Source organism: Aplysia californica, unplaced genomic scaffold (assembly GCF_000002075.1).
Source record: "Aplysia californica isolate F4 #8 unplaced genomic scaffold, AplCal3.0 scaffold01152, whole genome shotgun sequence".
NCBI classification, from domain to species: Eukaryota; Metazoa; Mollusca; class Gastropoda; order Aplysiida; family Aplysiidae; genus Aplysia; species Aplysia californica.
The window spans coordinates 45,808-62,622 of record NW_004798422.1 but is presented as its reverse complement, the minus strand read 5'-3'; the positions used below and the strand labels follow the sequence as shown (position 1 = coordinate 62,622).

The 16,815-nt window shown below is 42.8% G+C and overlaps 1 protein-coding gene across 1 annotated transcript in view; it reads left to right on the top strand.

Annotated features, from left to right (window-relative positions):
• The window catches only part of LOC101859614 (serine-rich adhesin for platelets), a gene marked incomplete at its 3' end in the record, with an annotated part of 66,703 nt that overhangs the window by 36,330 nt on the left and 13,558 nt on the right, over positions 1 to 16,815 (top strand). The window contains 13 exon segments of the mRNA XM_013090139.2: positions 1,263 to 1,325; positions 1,858 to 1,913; positions 2,469 to 2,517; positions 3,557 to 3,659; positions 4,685 to 4,791; positions 5,981 to 6,022; positions 6,710 to 6,796; positions 8,251 to 8,568; positions 10,784 to 10,901; positions 11,888 to 12,187; positions 13,850 to 13,978; positions 15,110 to 15,201; positions 16,078 to 16,179. Of these exon segments, the coding sequence (XP_012945593.1) occupies positions 1,263 to 1,325; positions 1,858 to 1,913; positions 2,469 to 2,517; positions 3,557 to 3,659; positions 4,685 to 4,791; positions 5,981 to 6,022; positions 6,710 to 6,796; positions 8,251 to 8,568; positions 10,784 to 10,901; positions 11,888 to 12,187; positions 13,850 to 13,978; positions 15,110 to 15,201; positions 16,078 to 16,179 (1,566 nt within the window).

The following is a 16,815-nucleotide window of genomic DNA, read 5'->3' as shown; positions in this document are numbered from 1 at the left end:
ATAAAAATGTAAAAAAATTTTTTCTTGGAAATGATAGTATATTGCTTTTTGCACAATCGATTGTCTTCTACACAGGTCAGTTAGAGTAGGTTGGACTGTAACTGTGTTGCTGGTGTGTTACTGTCTGTGTTACTGTGTTGCAGGTGTGTTGTATCTGTGTTGCTGGGTTGTATCTGTGTTTCTGTGTTGTATCTGTTACTGTGATGTATCTGTGTTACTCTGTTGTATCTTTGTTACTGTGTTGTATCTGTGTTTCTGTGTTGTATCTGTGATACTGTGTTGTATCTGTGATACTGTGTTGTATCTGTGATACTGTGTTGTATCTGTGATACTGTGTTGTATCTGTGATACTGTGTTGCAGGTGTGTTACTGTGTTGTGTCTGTGATACTGTGTTGCAGGTGTGTTACTGTGTTGTATCTGTGATACTGTGTTGCAGGTGTGTTACTGTGTTGTGTCTGTGATACTGTGTTGCAGGTGTGTTACTGTGTTGTGTCTGTGTTACTGTGTTGCAGATGTGTCACTGTGTTGTATCTGTGTTGCAGGTGTGGGCCAGGTGGTGCTCCAGGTGTCGGCGGCCACCAACTGTAAGTTCTGCTACGGCGTGGAGAAGGCCGAGTGGCCCGCCGAGTACGCTGTGGTGAGTCTCCAGGCCGTTTGTGTCTGTCTCTTTTCTGGCCGTGCTGCATAGTTTTTGTGTCTGTTTCTTCACGGGCCATGCTCCGATCACACTGGGTGGTTGGCATATGCTCTGGTGTGGTTAGCTCCTTTTTTCCTATCACACATCTATCGTCCTTCTCTCTCCTACTCCTTTTTGTGTTTGTTCCTCTCTTGTAACACCTCTAATCTTTGGCACTTATATGACCTTATTGTGTTGCAAGTGCAGTAAAACTCTTACTAACTAAAACACTGTCTCTGGCATTAGAGAGGGATCTGCCCTGACCGTGAATTTGCCTCTAAGTAAAAACCCTCTTTGGTATTTTAAGGGTTTTATAATGAAAACAACCCGTTCAACCCTGCAGGATTAAAAAATATTTTTTGGAAGTGGTGGGATTCTCAATTTGCATGGAATGGGCACATTTTCTTCCAGTGTCACAGTAGAACTTTAAGACATTCTTTAAAAAAAATAATTTTTTTTTAATGTGGCTCTGAGGAATGTTCAGTTCAGACTTTTCTTTGACCATTGGCATAATGTTAGTTTTGTCTTGCTTTTGTTTTGAATTGAAAAAAGCATTTTATGTAATTTTTGTTTTGTTCTCCACAGGCGATGGAAAAGTCGTTCCACCAGTGGATGAAGTGGTACGGCAAATCCCACGGAGATTTCTTGGTAAGTTCGCACCTTCCAAACCCTCCATGAGCAAAAGTCGGGAGTTTTTTCCTCAGAGGCTCCCCAAAAAGAAAGGGAAAAAAATCAGTTTTCAGAATTCCGGTAGATTATGAACTTACTAATTATGGCAAAAAACATGTATATTGCAAATAAACACAAATGAAAATGTATATTTTCTCTTCATTTACGATAAGTTGAGCACAAGGAATTCAAGAAAAATATTGGATTTTATCCTTATCTAATCGGAGTTCTTCTGTATGAGAAAAAAAAATGGGAGGGCTCCGGTTTTATCAGTTTTCGTCAGGTCTGTAGGTTGTCTCTAATAAAATCTCAGTAGGACAATTGGAATGAGATCTTCGCACTTTGCCTACAATATTGCCAGAATAAATATTATATGGACACTTTTCATACTTCAGAACATTTTTCTATAGTACACATATTTTGTTATTGAGCTTCCTGCTTTAATAAAAGTGTGTTGATGTTTCCTTTGTTAGCATTTCCATGACTTTTTACTTTTTCCCCCTATGTTCAGATTGAAAAAGGAGATTTCTTACACGATGACATAAAGGAAAAGCTCAACAGAGCCACGTAAGTTTGCTTGCTTGTGTGTGATTGGTTAATCTTGTTTAGCCAGCTTTACGGAAGAACTCAAAAGGCTGAGTATTTAAAAATAAATTAGCTGTGCCATGAGAAACGTGGCAGAGGTAGACCCAGAGAAACTTATGTGGAATACCCGACGTGATGGGTGATTGGAAAACATGAGGATGATAAAGGATTTTTGAGAGCCTCTTGGTGGAGAAATTAATGGAGACTCATGATGGCTTATGTCCGTTCCAGATCTGGCACATTATAATGATGATGATGACGATGATATAAATTGAATGTGATAATCAGCTTTGTGGAACTGAATTTGACCCTGTGTTTGGTTGGCGGGTGCTCTGGTGTGGTTTGCTTCTTTTTTCCTATGAAAGATCTATCGTCTTTATCTCCCCTTCTTCTTTTTTTATGTTTGTTTCTCTCTTGTAACACCTCTAATAAGGCTCTCATATGACCTTATGCTGTTGTGAGCGCCTTAAAACCTCTTCAAAAGAAAAGGAAAAAGAATAGAAGAAGAATTTGACCGTGTTGTTTTTGTCGTTTCAGGATTGTGTTTGTGAACAACTTTGCGTTCGGGCCGGTTGTTGACCACGATGTGAGTATGCGCTAGAACTTTTGTAACTCTTTTGGTGCACTAAGCTATTGTTGATGTGCTTCACCCTACTTAACCCTTTGAGCACCAGCCAATGGTGCACTCTGGTGGCATGGAAACATTTCCCACATATGCCTAGCCACCTGTACACCAGTGAGCGAGAGACCCTGTATCCAAACCGGCCGGCCGGGGACAAAATTTGCTCGGAAAACTGTGTTTACTACATAGGACGTTATGGGTTATTATGAGGATTTTTCTGAATTAGATGCTGATAATGACGAGGGTACCCTAATTGGGATATGGAATGTGACTCTGACGATGGTATGAATGTAATAATATATCACTCTGGAGCTCAGGCAGAGGGGATTGGGTGGTTGGCGGGTGCTCTGGTGTGGTTTGCTTCTTCTTTCCTATCAAATATCTGTTGTCTTTATCTCCCCTCCTTCTTTTTTTTGTGTTTGTTACTCTCTTGTAACACTTCTAATCTTCGGCACCTATATGACCTTATTGTGTTGCAAGTGCCGTAAAACTCTTACTTAAGGCAGAGGGGCACGGTACCCCGAGGAGGTCAGGGCTCAGAGGGTTGAATAAATCTTTGAAACTGTAACTGTGATAAACATTGACTGTTTAACATTGTTGTAATCTCAGCACTCGCACTAGCAGTGTTTTAACTGTAGAGGGAAATACTTTGATTGTTCAAGTCTGTGATCGTTGTTGTTGTTGTTAGCGATCCAGTAGCATCTGAGCCAAGTCTGTGATCGTTGTTGTTGTTGTTGTTGTTGTTGTTGTTGTTGTTAGCGATCCAGTAGCATCTGAGCCAAGTCTGTGATCGTTGTTGTTGTTGTTGTTAGCGATCCAGTAGCATCTGAGCCAAGTCTGTGATCGTTGTTGCTGTTGTTGTTGTTAGCGATCCAGTAGCATCTGAGCCAAGTCTGTGATCGTTGTTGTTGTTGTTGTTAGCGATCCAGTAGCATCTGAGCCAAGTCTGTGATCAAGCCTGTTGATTTACGTTGTGTGTTTTCCCCACTGTGTACGTCCACAGTTGAAGCAAAGGTTTGCCAACTGCCTGAAGGAGGGAGCGAGAATTGTGTCTTCCAAGGCCTTCTGTCCGCTCAACTTCAGGATCACAGCTCGCAACCTCAGTGGTGAGTCTTTCTGGAGAATTTGTCGTCATGTTTGGGGCAAAAACAAACTTGTCTGTGACGTATGTTTATATGCTCTGGCCTGATGTGATACGTCTTTAAGCCTATCCATTGTTCGTGTTTTACTATCGTATCCCTAGCTGGATCGATAATAACAACAACTATCATATCCCTACAACGTGGGTAACTCTGTGCCACCACTTTCCAAAGAGGAAATCTACTCGTTAATCTGATCCGTACGCTTTGCATAGCAGTCTGTCAAAATTATTTATTTTGAGAAATACTGAAAGTTTCAAATTTCTTCGTACTAGAAGTCTTCTAAAATGTGAAGAATACAACCCCGGGGGTACAAAATGACCCCAGGACATACGGATTGGGTTAAGTATATCTTATTCCGACAGTTTTACTATGCATTGGTGGCTCTTCGAAAAGGGTCCGCTATTTTCTGTTATTTTTGTGGTATTAATCAAGAAAATGTGTAGAAAAGTTTAAAAGAATTTTGGTCTTTGTAAGACTTGAATGCCATCCCATGAGGAAGGTTATTTACGAGAGATGATATCCTGTCTATGGAACTCGTGCTTTTCCTTGAAAATTTTGTTTGTTTGTTGGGAGGGAGGGGGGGGGTGGGTGGGTTGGAGGGAGGGTGGGTGGGTTGGAGGGAAGGGGAGGTGGGTTGGAGGGAAGGGGGGGGGGTGGGTTGGAGGGGGGGGGGGGACATTTAGAATAACTTATAAGTATATGTACGTGTGGTTTGCCCTGAAAGAAAATGATATTAACAAAAATGTTAGAGTAAAAAGTTTTTTCTGCATTTTCAAATGCCATATACCATTGCTGGGATCCTTTAGTCAAGGAGATTACTTTTTCCTTATTTTTTTTTTTTTTTATTTGTGAGTAAAAAAGAGAAATGGCGCTCATATGACCTTATGCAGTTGCGAGCGCCGTAAAACCTCTACTAAAACAAAACAAAAAATGAGAATGAATTCCTTTCGATGTAAACATTCTATTCCCCCATTTCCCCCTTTCCCCAGATATCGGCACCATTATGCAAGTACAAGAGTTGTCTCCTCTGTGCGGGGCAGTGTCGTGGACAGGGAAAGCCTTTGCCTACTACGTGCACACCATTGACCGGACCCAGGTCAGTTCTCGCATCATACTGTGCCGGAACAACACAGGGGGATATGCTGGTTTTTCTTATCTCATCCTTACCATTGTCATTTTTTTCCCTCTATTTCTTTTTTATGTTTGTCACTCTCTTGTGAACTGTTATTTCCGGGGTGCCTTGATAGTTGAAGCAGACTTTGTGCTGTTGAGGCTAGAGAAGTGAGCAGAGTAAGCTTGATTCCCCGTTTGGACCTCTCTGTTGACATTCAGGCACCCCTTGGCGCTCTTATAACCTTATGCAGTTGTGAGCACCGTAAAACCTTACTAAAACAAAAGCTCTCACAGCTTGCTGCTCTCTGCTTGTGTTGTTCTAGTGTGTGTTCAGAACTGTCTGGTTCTGGTGTGTTCCTCTCCGTCCCCAAGCTCACTCATTTATTGCACTTCATGCACACAGTTTACACATGACACAAATTCTTTTTCACTGAAGAGAAAAGAAAATAATGCCCCTCATTTCTTCACTGCTTAAGGTAATTTCTTTCTCTCTTTTTTGGGGTTTTTTTTTTGTGTGTGTAAATAAGATAGATACGAAGTGTTTTTTTGCCGCTTACATTCGTAATAATAAATAATAATAATGGATTGCATTTATATAGCGCATATCCACTTATGCAATGCTCTATGCGCTTAACATGATACATATTATGGATTTACAAATCAATTTTAAAGGCACATAGTGTTACATACACGTGCACACGCATATTCATGCACCACACACACATACACACATACGTACACACATATGTACATATGCACATACAAACTCACAACGAACGTACTAGGAACTGAAAAATAATCTTGGAGTTAGGGGACATTCAGATAACACTTTCCTCTCTCTGTGTTTGTCATCCCGGCGTGGAGTGTAGTTGGTCCGTTGTGATTGTTTAGTTTTTGCCTTTTGTTTGATGTACTTGGTTAGTCGTACTTGAGCCCTGTCATTTTATTCTTGTAAAGATTAAGTTCTATATCTGAAGTTTTGCGGGAATACAATTTATTGTTTCATTTTTGTAGCATATTTTATTCTCTATCTATCAATGTCAGCAAATTATTTTCGCCTTCTTTTTCTAGAATTTCACAATTGATTTATGAATCCCCTGTGACGTTATTATCTTTTAAGCCAATGAGTACTTTGAGATAGATTCACTGACTTTCTTTTTCCGATTTTGCAGTTGGAGAAATACTTCGCACGTCTGAAAAATCCCAATAAGAAAGTAAGTTTCTCGTTTGTTGTTTTTCTAATAGTTAAACGTTAGGTCCTGGAGACCTCTAGGTTGTAAATGCTGATCTCACATTTCTTGGCATGGAGGATAATTAGTGATGTGTTCCAGAAAGGTGTCACGTAAAAGAAATGTTGTTCCCAGTAATGTCTTGTAAGCTGTAAATGAGGAGGTGAACCTACTCTGTGGAACAGTACAGCAAGTGCAGCAAACGTGCACTTATCACTGCATGGCATTGGACACAAGGGGGAGAGAGCCCAGCTGTTGCTAGATCGATAGCAACATCAACAAATGAGGAGAAACTTGTTATGAAAAGTTACTTTGTTCTTTGATGTATAAAGTAGTCCCCAGTTTGTTCGGAGGCAGTGCTGGCAGGTGATTATCCTTTTCTTTCCCTTTGTTTCTGTCTGTCTGTCCATCCGTCCGTCTGTCCATCTGTCTGTCTGTCTGTCTGTCTGTCTGTCTCCCTTCACTAAATGACATTATTGTGTCGATGTCCTTTTCCTTACTACAACGAACAAACGTAAAAGTTTTAAATCTGTTCAGTAACACAATCGGAAGTGACAGATACGACTACTGCATTGACCTGTGCCGCATTTGGACCACAGTCTCCAGTTGATGAAAACAATTCAATGGAGAGTTGTTATATTATTCTCTTTCTGCCTTCCTTTTTTCCATCAGGATGAGCCAGAGACGAGGAAAGATCGGCGAGGTCGCCCAGTGCAGTCCATCAGGGAGAAGATCAACGGAGCCCTGGCTGGAGGGGTGGTAAGGAGTTGTTCTTTGATTGTACGCGGTTCTTTTCTGTTGTGCTTCATGCTTCCGTGACGACGCCTTTCATGCACCGACTAGCTTGTCTCTTCGCTTAAAACAACCTGGATAGCGTTGGCCGTTAGAGAGAACCCCGTAGCCCTTAAGCTTCTTTCTCTCTTTCAAATGAGACAGTGTGAAGTTTGCTCATGATAGTCTCTGAATGAATACTGACGTGAATTTTTCCAATCATATTTTTGAAACAATGGCGGGCTACCACAGTTGTAGACTGGTCACTTTGCATTTGGGTGATGGCTGATACATGGACGATCGGGAATTTGGAAGTAATGTATATGAATAAAGTTAAGTCGAGCATCTTTGCAATGATCTTTGAGTTTGAAAAATTGCAATGGTATTACTGACACATGGAAGGTTGGCGCCGTGCCCCCCCCCCCATTGTTTGACAAAGCTGGAAATGGCAAAAAGTTTATAGCTGAGGAAATTCATAGCTGCCCAGACTTTGCTCCTGTGAGTTGAAAGGTTGGCATCCTGCTGAAATGTTTGCAAGAGACCCTATCTGCATGAATTTTTATCATTATTCAAAACATGTTCATGTTCAGTAATGGAGTAATGAAATCTGACGACAGTTTTGTATGAGTGAATGTCGTGCATTCCACTTTGTGAAGAGAAATAAAAGACGGCTTGCTTTTGTTGACTTTGTGATAGTGAGCTGTGATGCTTTATGCTGAGGCGACTCACTTCCTGCTCTCTGATGCCTGTGAATCTCGGCTTGGGCTTTAGGTCGGACCCCCCCCTCTCTCTGTGTGTCTGTGCAGGCTCAACTCGATGACAACATGGGGAGGGGGAATTTTTTTTAAACATCTCCACGTTTCAAGAGTACAGACGTTTCTTGAGTTTGTTTTTCTCTTCTTGGGAGCAACTTTGATATTTGAATCGCCAAACTATTGATAATGTTACTACTGTTCCAAAATGTCGAGGGAATGACAGACGATACCAAAATGTCCAAATTTTAAACTTGTGAAAATCAGATCCAACTTGGCTTAAAAAAAAGTTGAGGTCTGCTCTCAAACTTTTGCAGGGGGGGGTTTATGGATTACCTAGACCTATTTTTGAAAGGTTTGAATACCATGAATCTGCCTTTAATGCCTGGAATTCTTGTATCATTATGATTACTGCTACTGTCTTTGTAGTTTTCTTTTTCACAGTTGAGATGACTAATATTTAGCCAGCATGAAAGGTTTAGCTGCAATGATTTTTCCCGTCACAATGTAAAATGCTTTTTAAAAACCACCTTTTATTGGTTTTCTTTTGGGATTCCCTGCTTATGTCTTCCGTCTTCCTGGTTGGCTTGAGTTATCATCGTCTTGTGTGAGAGAATTTAAAAGAAAGTGTTGTAGTTGTTGCTGTAGTTGTTGTTGGGTTTCTGACGGCTGCCTGTTGTCCCGACACAGGAAGCCTTGTCCGCTGCGTCGGGTCGGTGGCGGCGAAGCATCAACGGTAAGGGCATGGAACATCTGGGGGCTAACGGCGCAATTTCCGCCTTGGGTTCGTCGGTGGCCAAAGTGCTCGACTTTGACTCTGCGTCCAACTCGAGTCAGTCGACCACGACCACCACTGCCAGCACTCCCAGCACGGCCGACGATGCGCCCCCGCCCCCCTCCTCGGCCTCCGCTGTTGTTGTACTGGGCCCCACCACGCGACGCCAGTGGAACGAATACGTCAAACGACCCTTGTCTCAGTCGGGCACGGAGAATGATAATGATAGTTCTGTAAGTGCTTCCGTCGTATGGTGCTCCTGTGTTTGGGGGGGACTGTATTTCTGGGGGCTCGCTGTTGGAGAGGGAAATAGCTTTCTGGGACTCGCTGTTGGAAAGGGAAATAGCATCTTTTAAAAATTCAGTAGACTCCCCATTTCTTTTTTTCCCCCCCACTAGCTGAGGGAAGTTGGGTCCACATTCAAAGCATTCAAAGGTGAATGTTTTATTGTTAGAAGATGCCAGCTCTCAACTGTCATTTGATGAGAAAGGATTGTTGACTGTGTAGCCTAATTTTCTGGTTTACTTCACAAAGACAGGTCCTTTGGATCAGCTGTTGGACGCAAGTGTGTTGTGTTTGCTTGTGTCTGCTCTGTGTGAGAGCGAAAATAGCATCGAATGAGAGTCTTATGAGCACTGCGGATGATCTTCTTCTGCATTTTTAGTGCATATCCTTGTTCAAGATTTTGAGAGCTGGGGGGGGGGAAAAATCCCCATAATTCCTTGAAATAATGTATGCTTATTTTTTGGGTGACATCCGCAAGTTGTTGGGGTAGCATACATTGCCTGATATAGGTTCCTTTATATGGGGGGGGGGGGGGGGTGTTATATCCACATCACCCGAGATGTGATGAAAGTTTTTGTTTTTGGTAAAATGTATTCAAAATGAATGTGGAGTGGGATTTTTTGGCTTTGAGTGGAAGCATGTAGTGTGTTGTTTTGTTACGTATGTTGTCCTGGCAGTGAGGAGTTGCTGTGTTGGTGAGGTAGAGTAGGCCTGTTGGTGTCTGGCCTGTGTGTGTTACGTTCTATGACGTATGCGTTGATTGCTTGTTGCCCAGTGTGTCACGCCCGGTGAAGTGCGCGCTCGTTGTTTGTTGTCCCGTGTGTCACGTTCTGTGAAGTATGTGTTGCTTGTTGTACCCTGTGTCACGTTCGTTGTTTGTTGTCTCGTGTGTCCTGTTCTGTGAAGTAAGCGTTGCTTGTTGTCCTGTGTGTCACATCTCGTGAAATACGTGTTGCTTGTTGTCCTGTGTGTCACGTTTGTAGCTTGTTGTACCCTGTGTCACGTCCTGTGAAGTTGCGCATTCATTGCTTTTTGTCCCTGTCTGTCACGTTACTTGGAGTGCGGGTGTGTTGCTTCTTGTCCCTGTCTGTCTGTCATGTTACGTGAAGTACGGGTTTGTCGCTTTTTGTCCCTGTCTGTCTGTCACGTTACGTGGAGTACGCGTTTGTTGCTTCTTGTCCCTGTCTGTCACGTTACGTGGAGTACGCGTGTCGCTTCTTGTCCCTGTCTGTCACGTTACGTGGAGTACGCGTGTCGCTTCTTGTCCCTGTCTGTCACGTTACGTGGAGTACGCGTGTCGCTTCTTGTCCCTGTCTGTCACGTTACGTGGAGTACGGGTTTGTCGCTTCTTGTCCCTGTCTGTCTGTCACGTTACGTGGAGTACGGGTTTGTCGCTTCTTGTCCCTGTCTGTCTGTCATGTTATGTGGAGTACAGGTTTGTCACTTTTTGTCCCTGTTTGTCTGTCTGTCTGTCACGTTACGTGGAGTACGGATTTGTCGCTTCTTGTCCCTGTCTGTCTGTCACGTTACGTGGAGTACGGATTTGTCGCTTCTTGTCCCTGTCTGTCTTTGGTTTAGAGACTGGCCCCTCACTTTTCCCCGCTTCCTGTGCTTCCTGCAGCCCTGCTCTCAGCAGCCATGTACACATCTCTCTGAACAGGGGTTTTTTGTTTTTTTTCTTCTACGCTTCTCATTCTTAGATGTTGTTTGAGGATTGGTTTGTATTTTGGGAGCATATCTGGAACGTTTCATTTGTTGTAATTGATGTATGAGCACGTTTAAGCGCAAATAGTCTTGTCTCGCTTTTTTTTTTTTCTTTTTTTTTTTGCGTTTTGGCTGATTGTCAGAATGATCATCCAGCCAGTTCTGAATTCCTTAGCAAAATTTTTTTCGCTGTTATATTATATGCTTGACTAAGAAAATGTACCTAATATGGTTTAGGTTTCTGGTTTTTGTCCATTCTTGTGTGCTCATGTGCCTTACGCGGACAGTATTGCATACAGACGTATCTCGAAGGCTGCCAAAAATGACTTACGTCTGTAAGCAATACTACTCTCGATAAATGAAACTTTCATGCAGAAATAATGTAGAGTTTTACACCGTACTGGTTGATCGCCGCCGTATTTCTTAATTATTCTCCCTTTCCTCTGGCCTGTCCTCTAGACTGCAGACACTATTCCGGAGGGTAAGATGAAAGGTGTCATCAGCCAGATGAGGAAGAAGAAAATGAAGACCATCAAGCGTCTGAACAACGGGGCTCTCGGGAAACGTAAGATGCAAGGTGAGCTGAAGCAGCGACGGTATCTGCCGCCGGTGGCAGTGTTTTGCAACTATTTTTAGTTGTTTGTTTGTTTTTTTGTTACTGTGGTTTTTTTGTGATAGTTTTCACGCTTTTTATTCTGTTTTAACACTTTGCGGTCACTTGCAGCAATAATGCGACGGCGCTGAAAATTGTCCGTTTCGGCCACCTGGCGCAGTTCTGCGCCGGGCCTGAGAAGTCCGTTGCAGTCCCTCTCCTGGCTGGGTGACCAGCTGGCTGTGTGACTGCAAAGTGTTAAGGGAGGCAGATGTATCATTCTTTACGATTTTGTTGGTGATGTAACAGTGTTCTCAGATAAGGGCATGGGTGGTTGGCGAGGGCTCTGGTGTGGTTTGCTCCTTCTTTCATCCTATCAAACATCTGTCGTCCTGATCTCTCCTCCTCCTTTTTTCTGTTTGTTACTCTCTTGCAACACCTCTAATCTTCGGGACTCATATGACCTCATTGTGTTGCAAGTGCCGTAAAACACTTACTAAAACTAAAAAAACTCAGATAAGGGTAAGGTTTTGAAGTTACACTCTCTCTTTGAGCTACTGGTTAGGTTTCTTCCAGCTGGCACAAGGGTCAGAATGATGGAAAAGCCAATGAGTTTGGGGGTTTTGTTTGGTTTCATCAAAAAAATTGACAATGGAAATAGTAAACAAAAAAGTTGTGAAATTTATTTTGATGAGGATTATTATTATTATAACTACTTTTTGCACATAGCGCCTATCATTGTTTTCAGCTGCTGAAGAGGCACCTGTTTAAAAAGGGGTTGTGATTTGTTTTGAAAATTTCCAGTATTTAACAGTACTTGAGTAGTATTCTTCTGCACTTATATGACCTAATTGCAAGTGCCATAAAACTCTTCCTTCCTAAGACAAACAAAACTTCGACAGAATCACACGAGAAGCTCATTTTGTCCCCGGTAGACTGTTTCCTTCAGTGTCGTTGTTTTTAAATTTCAGCCGGAAAGAAGAGCTTGGGAGAGGACTCCCCGACGTCCCCCATCAAGTCGAAGGCAGTCGTCGAACTCCGTCCCCGGCCGAAGACGGGCCGGTCCAGGAAGTCTGTCCTGTCGGAGGGCGACCAGGAGGCGATCCCGATGTCGGCCGCCGCCGCTGCTGTTGGCGCGTTGTCCGCGGCTAGCGTGAGCACGACTACTTCCACTGCGGCGGGCGTGCACCACGCGACCTCTGTGGCCCCGCCCTCGCTGGACAGTCTGAACCTGCTCCACGCACACACCATCATGTCCACGTCCGGCAAAGGTGAGCAGGCGTGGGCGGGTGCTCCCTGCTGGGCTTTGCTCCTTCTTTCCTATCTGTCATCCTTACTTCTCCCCCTCCGTTTATTTGTATGTTATCAAACATCTGTTGTCTTTTTTTCTCCTCCTTTTATTTGTATGTTATCAAACATCTATTGTACCCCCCGGGGCGGTACCACTGACTGAAGTGTCTTTAGGCCATTCCCCAAAGGGGGGACATATCTCGTTCAAGCACAGTAGAATTGTAAATGAGCTGACTCATGTCACGCTCATAACTGTGCCTGATCTACAACAGATAACTGCTGCTTTTTCTTTCCTGATCCTTACTATTGTCATTTTCCTTTACTTTTTTTGTAAGTTTGTCACTCCCGTGTGACCTGCTATTTCCGGGGTGCCTTGATAGTCGAAGCAGACCTTATGCTGTTGAAGCTAGAGAGGTGAGCAGTCTTTAGTCTGATTCCCTGTAAAGACTTCTCTGTTGACACCCACCCCTTGGCGCTCATATGACCGTATGCAGTTGCGAGTGCCGTTAAACCCTCTGCCATAAAAACCCCCCCACATCTGTTGTCTTTATTTTTCCTCCTTTTATTTGTGTTACCAAACATCTGATGTCCTTATCTCTTCTTTTATTTGCATGTTTACCATCTAGTAAAGCTTCTAATCTTCGGCAGTTATACGACCTAGTTGTAAAAAGAACCTCTTTACTAAAGCCAAAACTAAGACGAAAAAAAGGAAGAGGCTGAAACTCGCCTCTCTCGTCTGAGTGCGTACTAAACAGCTAAGTCACCACAAAACATTTTTGAGTACAGGCACCTGTGGTGTAGTGGTTAGGCACCTTGCTGTCACACGCAGTACACCTCATCATCATCATTGCCTTTCTCACCCTGCATCAGGGTATAGGCCACGGACAAACACCCTCCACTTTTCTCTATCCTGGGCTAGCCTCTTGATGTTCCTTCATTGTTCCTGCTGATGCAGAAGCTCCTCCGTCTCCCAAAATCGAAAAATAAAAGGCTGTGTTTGTCCGTGTTTCTGTAACTTACTGTTTTTTGCTGGGTTGGGTAGTTGGCCCTCTGCAAACTGGCACTTTCGGGCGACCAGACCTATGCACTTTTAGTTGCCTCTTACGACACGCAGTATCACGGCAGGTGTATTCTTTGCTCCGCCATAGTAAAACTACGGGGACCTCACCAGCAGGGGAGAGTACACCTGGGTGGGGAGAATTTTTATGGAGTATCTTGCTCTTTGTGTGCTGGCATGATGTCACATTGCATCTCTCTCTCAGCCGACGTTGGCCCTTACAATCAGGGTCAAAAGCCCCCTTCCTATATGATCAAAAGTTCGTTGATGGGGACATAAAATCATTTGCATTTAAAAAAAAATATATATCATTTATAAGTGTAGGGGTTACTCCGCTGATGCCCACCATCTTGCACTGTTGCATGGGTAGTTTTTGAATATATTTGGTTTTGTTTTGAAAACTTTGCAGCTAAGTTCATTGCTTTTTCCCATACTAAATGACAGTTATTGTATCGAAGTAGCTTAGTTTTGAAAACTTGGCTGCCATATGTCTGTCTTCTATATCTCTTTCCCAGTACCAAATGACCGTTCTTGTTGTATGGACGGGTCTCATTTTACTCAAACAAAAACATTGTGTTGTTTTCAGATTCCTCGGAGAAGGTCAGCTACAATGACCGCAGGATGACAGAGAGCTCCAACGCCTTCTTCAAGCCCAGCGTGCAGAAACAGACGGTGTCCATGCTGGAGAAGCAAGCCGGGTTCCTCAACATGATTGGTGAGTGTGCTCGACGACTCAGGCTGGATTACACAGTGTTTGGGTCTGTTTTATTATTTAACACCTATCACGGCGCACCAAGATTCGACTCTTTAACTCCAACGTCAAGTCTGCTCCTCTACGGCTGTGAAACTTGGAAGACAACGAAAACAGTACTGAATAAAGTCCAGACTTTCATCAACAGATGTATGAGGAGTATTCTAAGAATTAAGTGGCAGGATAGAATAAAAAATGAACTGTGGGAAAGGACAGAACAAAAGGATATAGAAGTAGAAATTGGGACTAAGAAAGTGGCGATGGATGGGACACACCTTAAGAAAGCCCAGCGGAAACATCACAAGACAGTCACTGCAGTTGAACCCACAAGGAGCACGAGGCAGGGGTAGGCCACGGGAAACAAGGAGGAGATGTGTGGAAAGGGACATGAGAGAAATGAAGCTCACTTGGAACGAGCTTGGAAGGATGGCTCAGGATAGAGATAAATGGAAGGAGCTTGTATGTGGCCTATACCCTGCCAGGGGTGAAAGGCATTGATGATGATGACGGCTGTTCACAGGCAGTACTTTAGTTCTATCGGCACCCTGCAACGCCCCGACGCTCAGCGTAACTCAAACCAGCCATTACCAACGGGTCAAGAGGTCAGCGTGGGGAACTTTACCTGACTGGCAGATTCGCAGTGAAAATGTTCTTGTGGTAATTTTAGACTTTGTTGAACCTGCAACTAAGCTCAAACTACAACACCAACTCTGCATCAAACCGTATTCTTTGAATAAGCATCATCTGACATATTTCTTAGAGCGAAGCCATTCTATACAAATGGCAGCTTGCACTGTTTGCTTCCCAGGAAGTTGAGATTGTTTCAGAATGGTATCGGATCTGCTGGGGTAATAGTATAGATTGTGAAGCGAATAGAGGTTTCTGTTTAGCAGGAATTTGTGCTATACAAATGCTTTCTACTATTATTCTTTTTTTTTTTTTTGGGTGTGTTTTATAAATGACTCTTGGTTGATCAAGTGGAGTTTTATGAACGACACAGGACTGATTACGCAGCGTTTAGGTCAATGTACAATGTTGAGTCATTTAATCCTAGTACTGAGTGGTGACCTGTGTTTGTGTGTGTGTGTGTTTCAGAAAACATGAAGCAGCGCTACTTGTCCTTCCTGACCTTCATGCAGACGCCGCAGTACAGGGCCATGCTCTCCTTGCAGATAGAACAGGAAAAGGTGAGATAGTGGACGAGGTTTTTTTTGTGTGTATGTGTGCGTGCGTGTGTGTGAGAGAGTGAGTGTGTGCGTGCGCGCGCACGATGCGCTTATGTCAGATCTTTACTGGTCAGTTATAGTATAGCTTTAAATAAAGAAAACAATCACTTTGTACATGGCCTATGTGCCATTCAAATGAAAGGAAAAAAGAACATATGTGAGGCAGCGTGGTGGAATCAGGCTCTCGTCAAAATAATCAAAGTGAAGAAACTTGCATTTTTCCGCAAGTTTGTGAATTATCAAATTTTTGTTTTTTGGCTCAACACCTTTCATGCCCTTTAAAGAACTCATTTCTTTGTGGATTTTTCTCAAAAACAATGATTAAAGGAACAAAAAATGTAAATTTCCAATTACCACGGACTCTTAAGCTAAGGAAATAACTAGTCTTTGGCGGCCATTTTCTCACTTATTTTACCTCTGAAAACAGGTGACCCACATCTCATTCTTTCGCAAATATCTCAACTTGTATTCAAGATAAATGGATTTTTTTTTCATCCAAAGAAAGACAAGTGAACAAGCTTTAAGATGATACCAATAACTCTACATGCCCCAAAATTGACGAGAACCTGATTCCACCACGCTGCCTCACATATTGCTTTTGTGAAAACATGCAGGGATTTGGTGGGGGGGGGTTAGTTATTTGTCGACAATTCAAATCATAACACCTTCATTAATCTGTGCGTGCTGAAAAATTGTTATAAAACTGTACACTTGGTTATTCCAAACTGAAAACGCAATTGCTGTATTGTATCTTGCTTTCTGTTTGGGTTTTTTTTCCTTTTTATCTGTAGTATGATTTCATTTGGTTTCTTTGGGTTTCTTTTTTTTTTTTTCCAGCAAAGAAATCTGCAGCTTCAAGAGAAAATGAAAGGCTTGGAGAAGGATATATCTGCCCTTCAGAAAGAGGGAGCGGGACTCATCAGAGATCGGCTTAAGGAGGTAAAATTATTGTATCCTTCTTGAAATATATTGGCAGAATATAATGAACAGAATCTGTTTTTGTGGGTGGTTGGTGGGTGCTCTGGTGTGGTTTGCTTCGTCTTTCCTATCAAACATCTATCGTCCTTATCTCCTCTTCTTCTTTTTTATGTTTGTTACTCGTCTTGTAACACCTCTAATCTTCTGGCGCTCATATGACCTTGTGCAGTTGTGAGCGCCGTGAAACCTCTACTAAAACTAAACTAAAGAATCTGTTTTTGGTGGAGGATTTTTTGGTGTGGTGGTGAAGGAATATGATAGATCACGTGAGATTCCTCTTGGAAATACTTGGCAGATGCTTGGATGATGAGCACGTGTGGCTTGCTTCATCTTCTTGCACTTTTTGGAAATTGTAAAGTTAAATGTATTTGTGTAGAGCTGGTAGCTTTAACGTTTGGGTAGTGGGTGGTTGGAGGGTGCTCTGGTGTGGTTTGCTCCTTCTTTCCTAGCAAACATCTGTCGTCCTATATCTCCCCTCCTTTTTTGTGTATATGTTACTCTCTTGTAACAGGTAATCTATTCTTCGGCACTAATATAACTTTATTGAGTTTCAAGTGCCGTAAAACTGTTACTAAATCTAAAAAGTAACATTTGGGG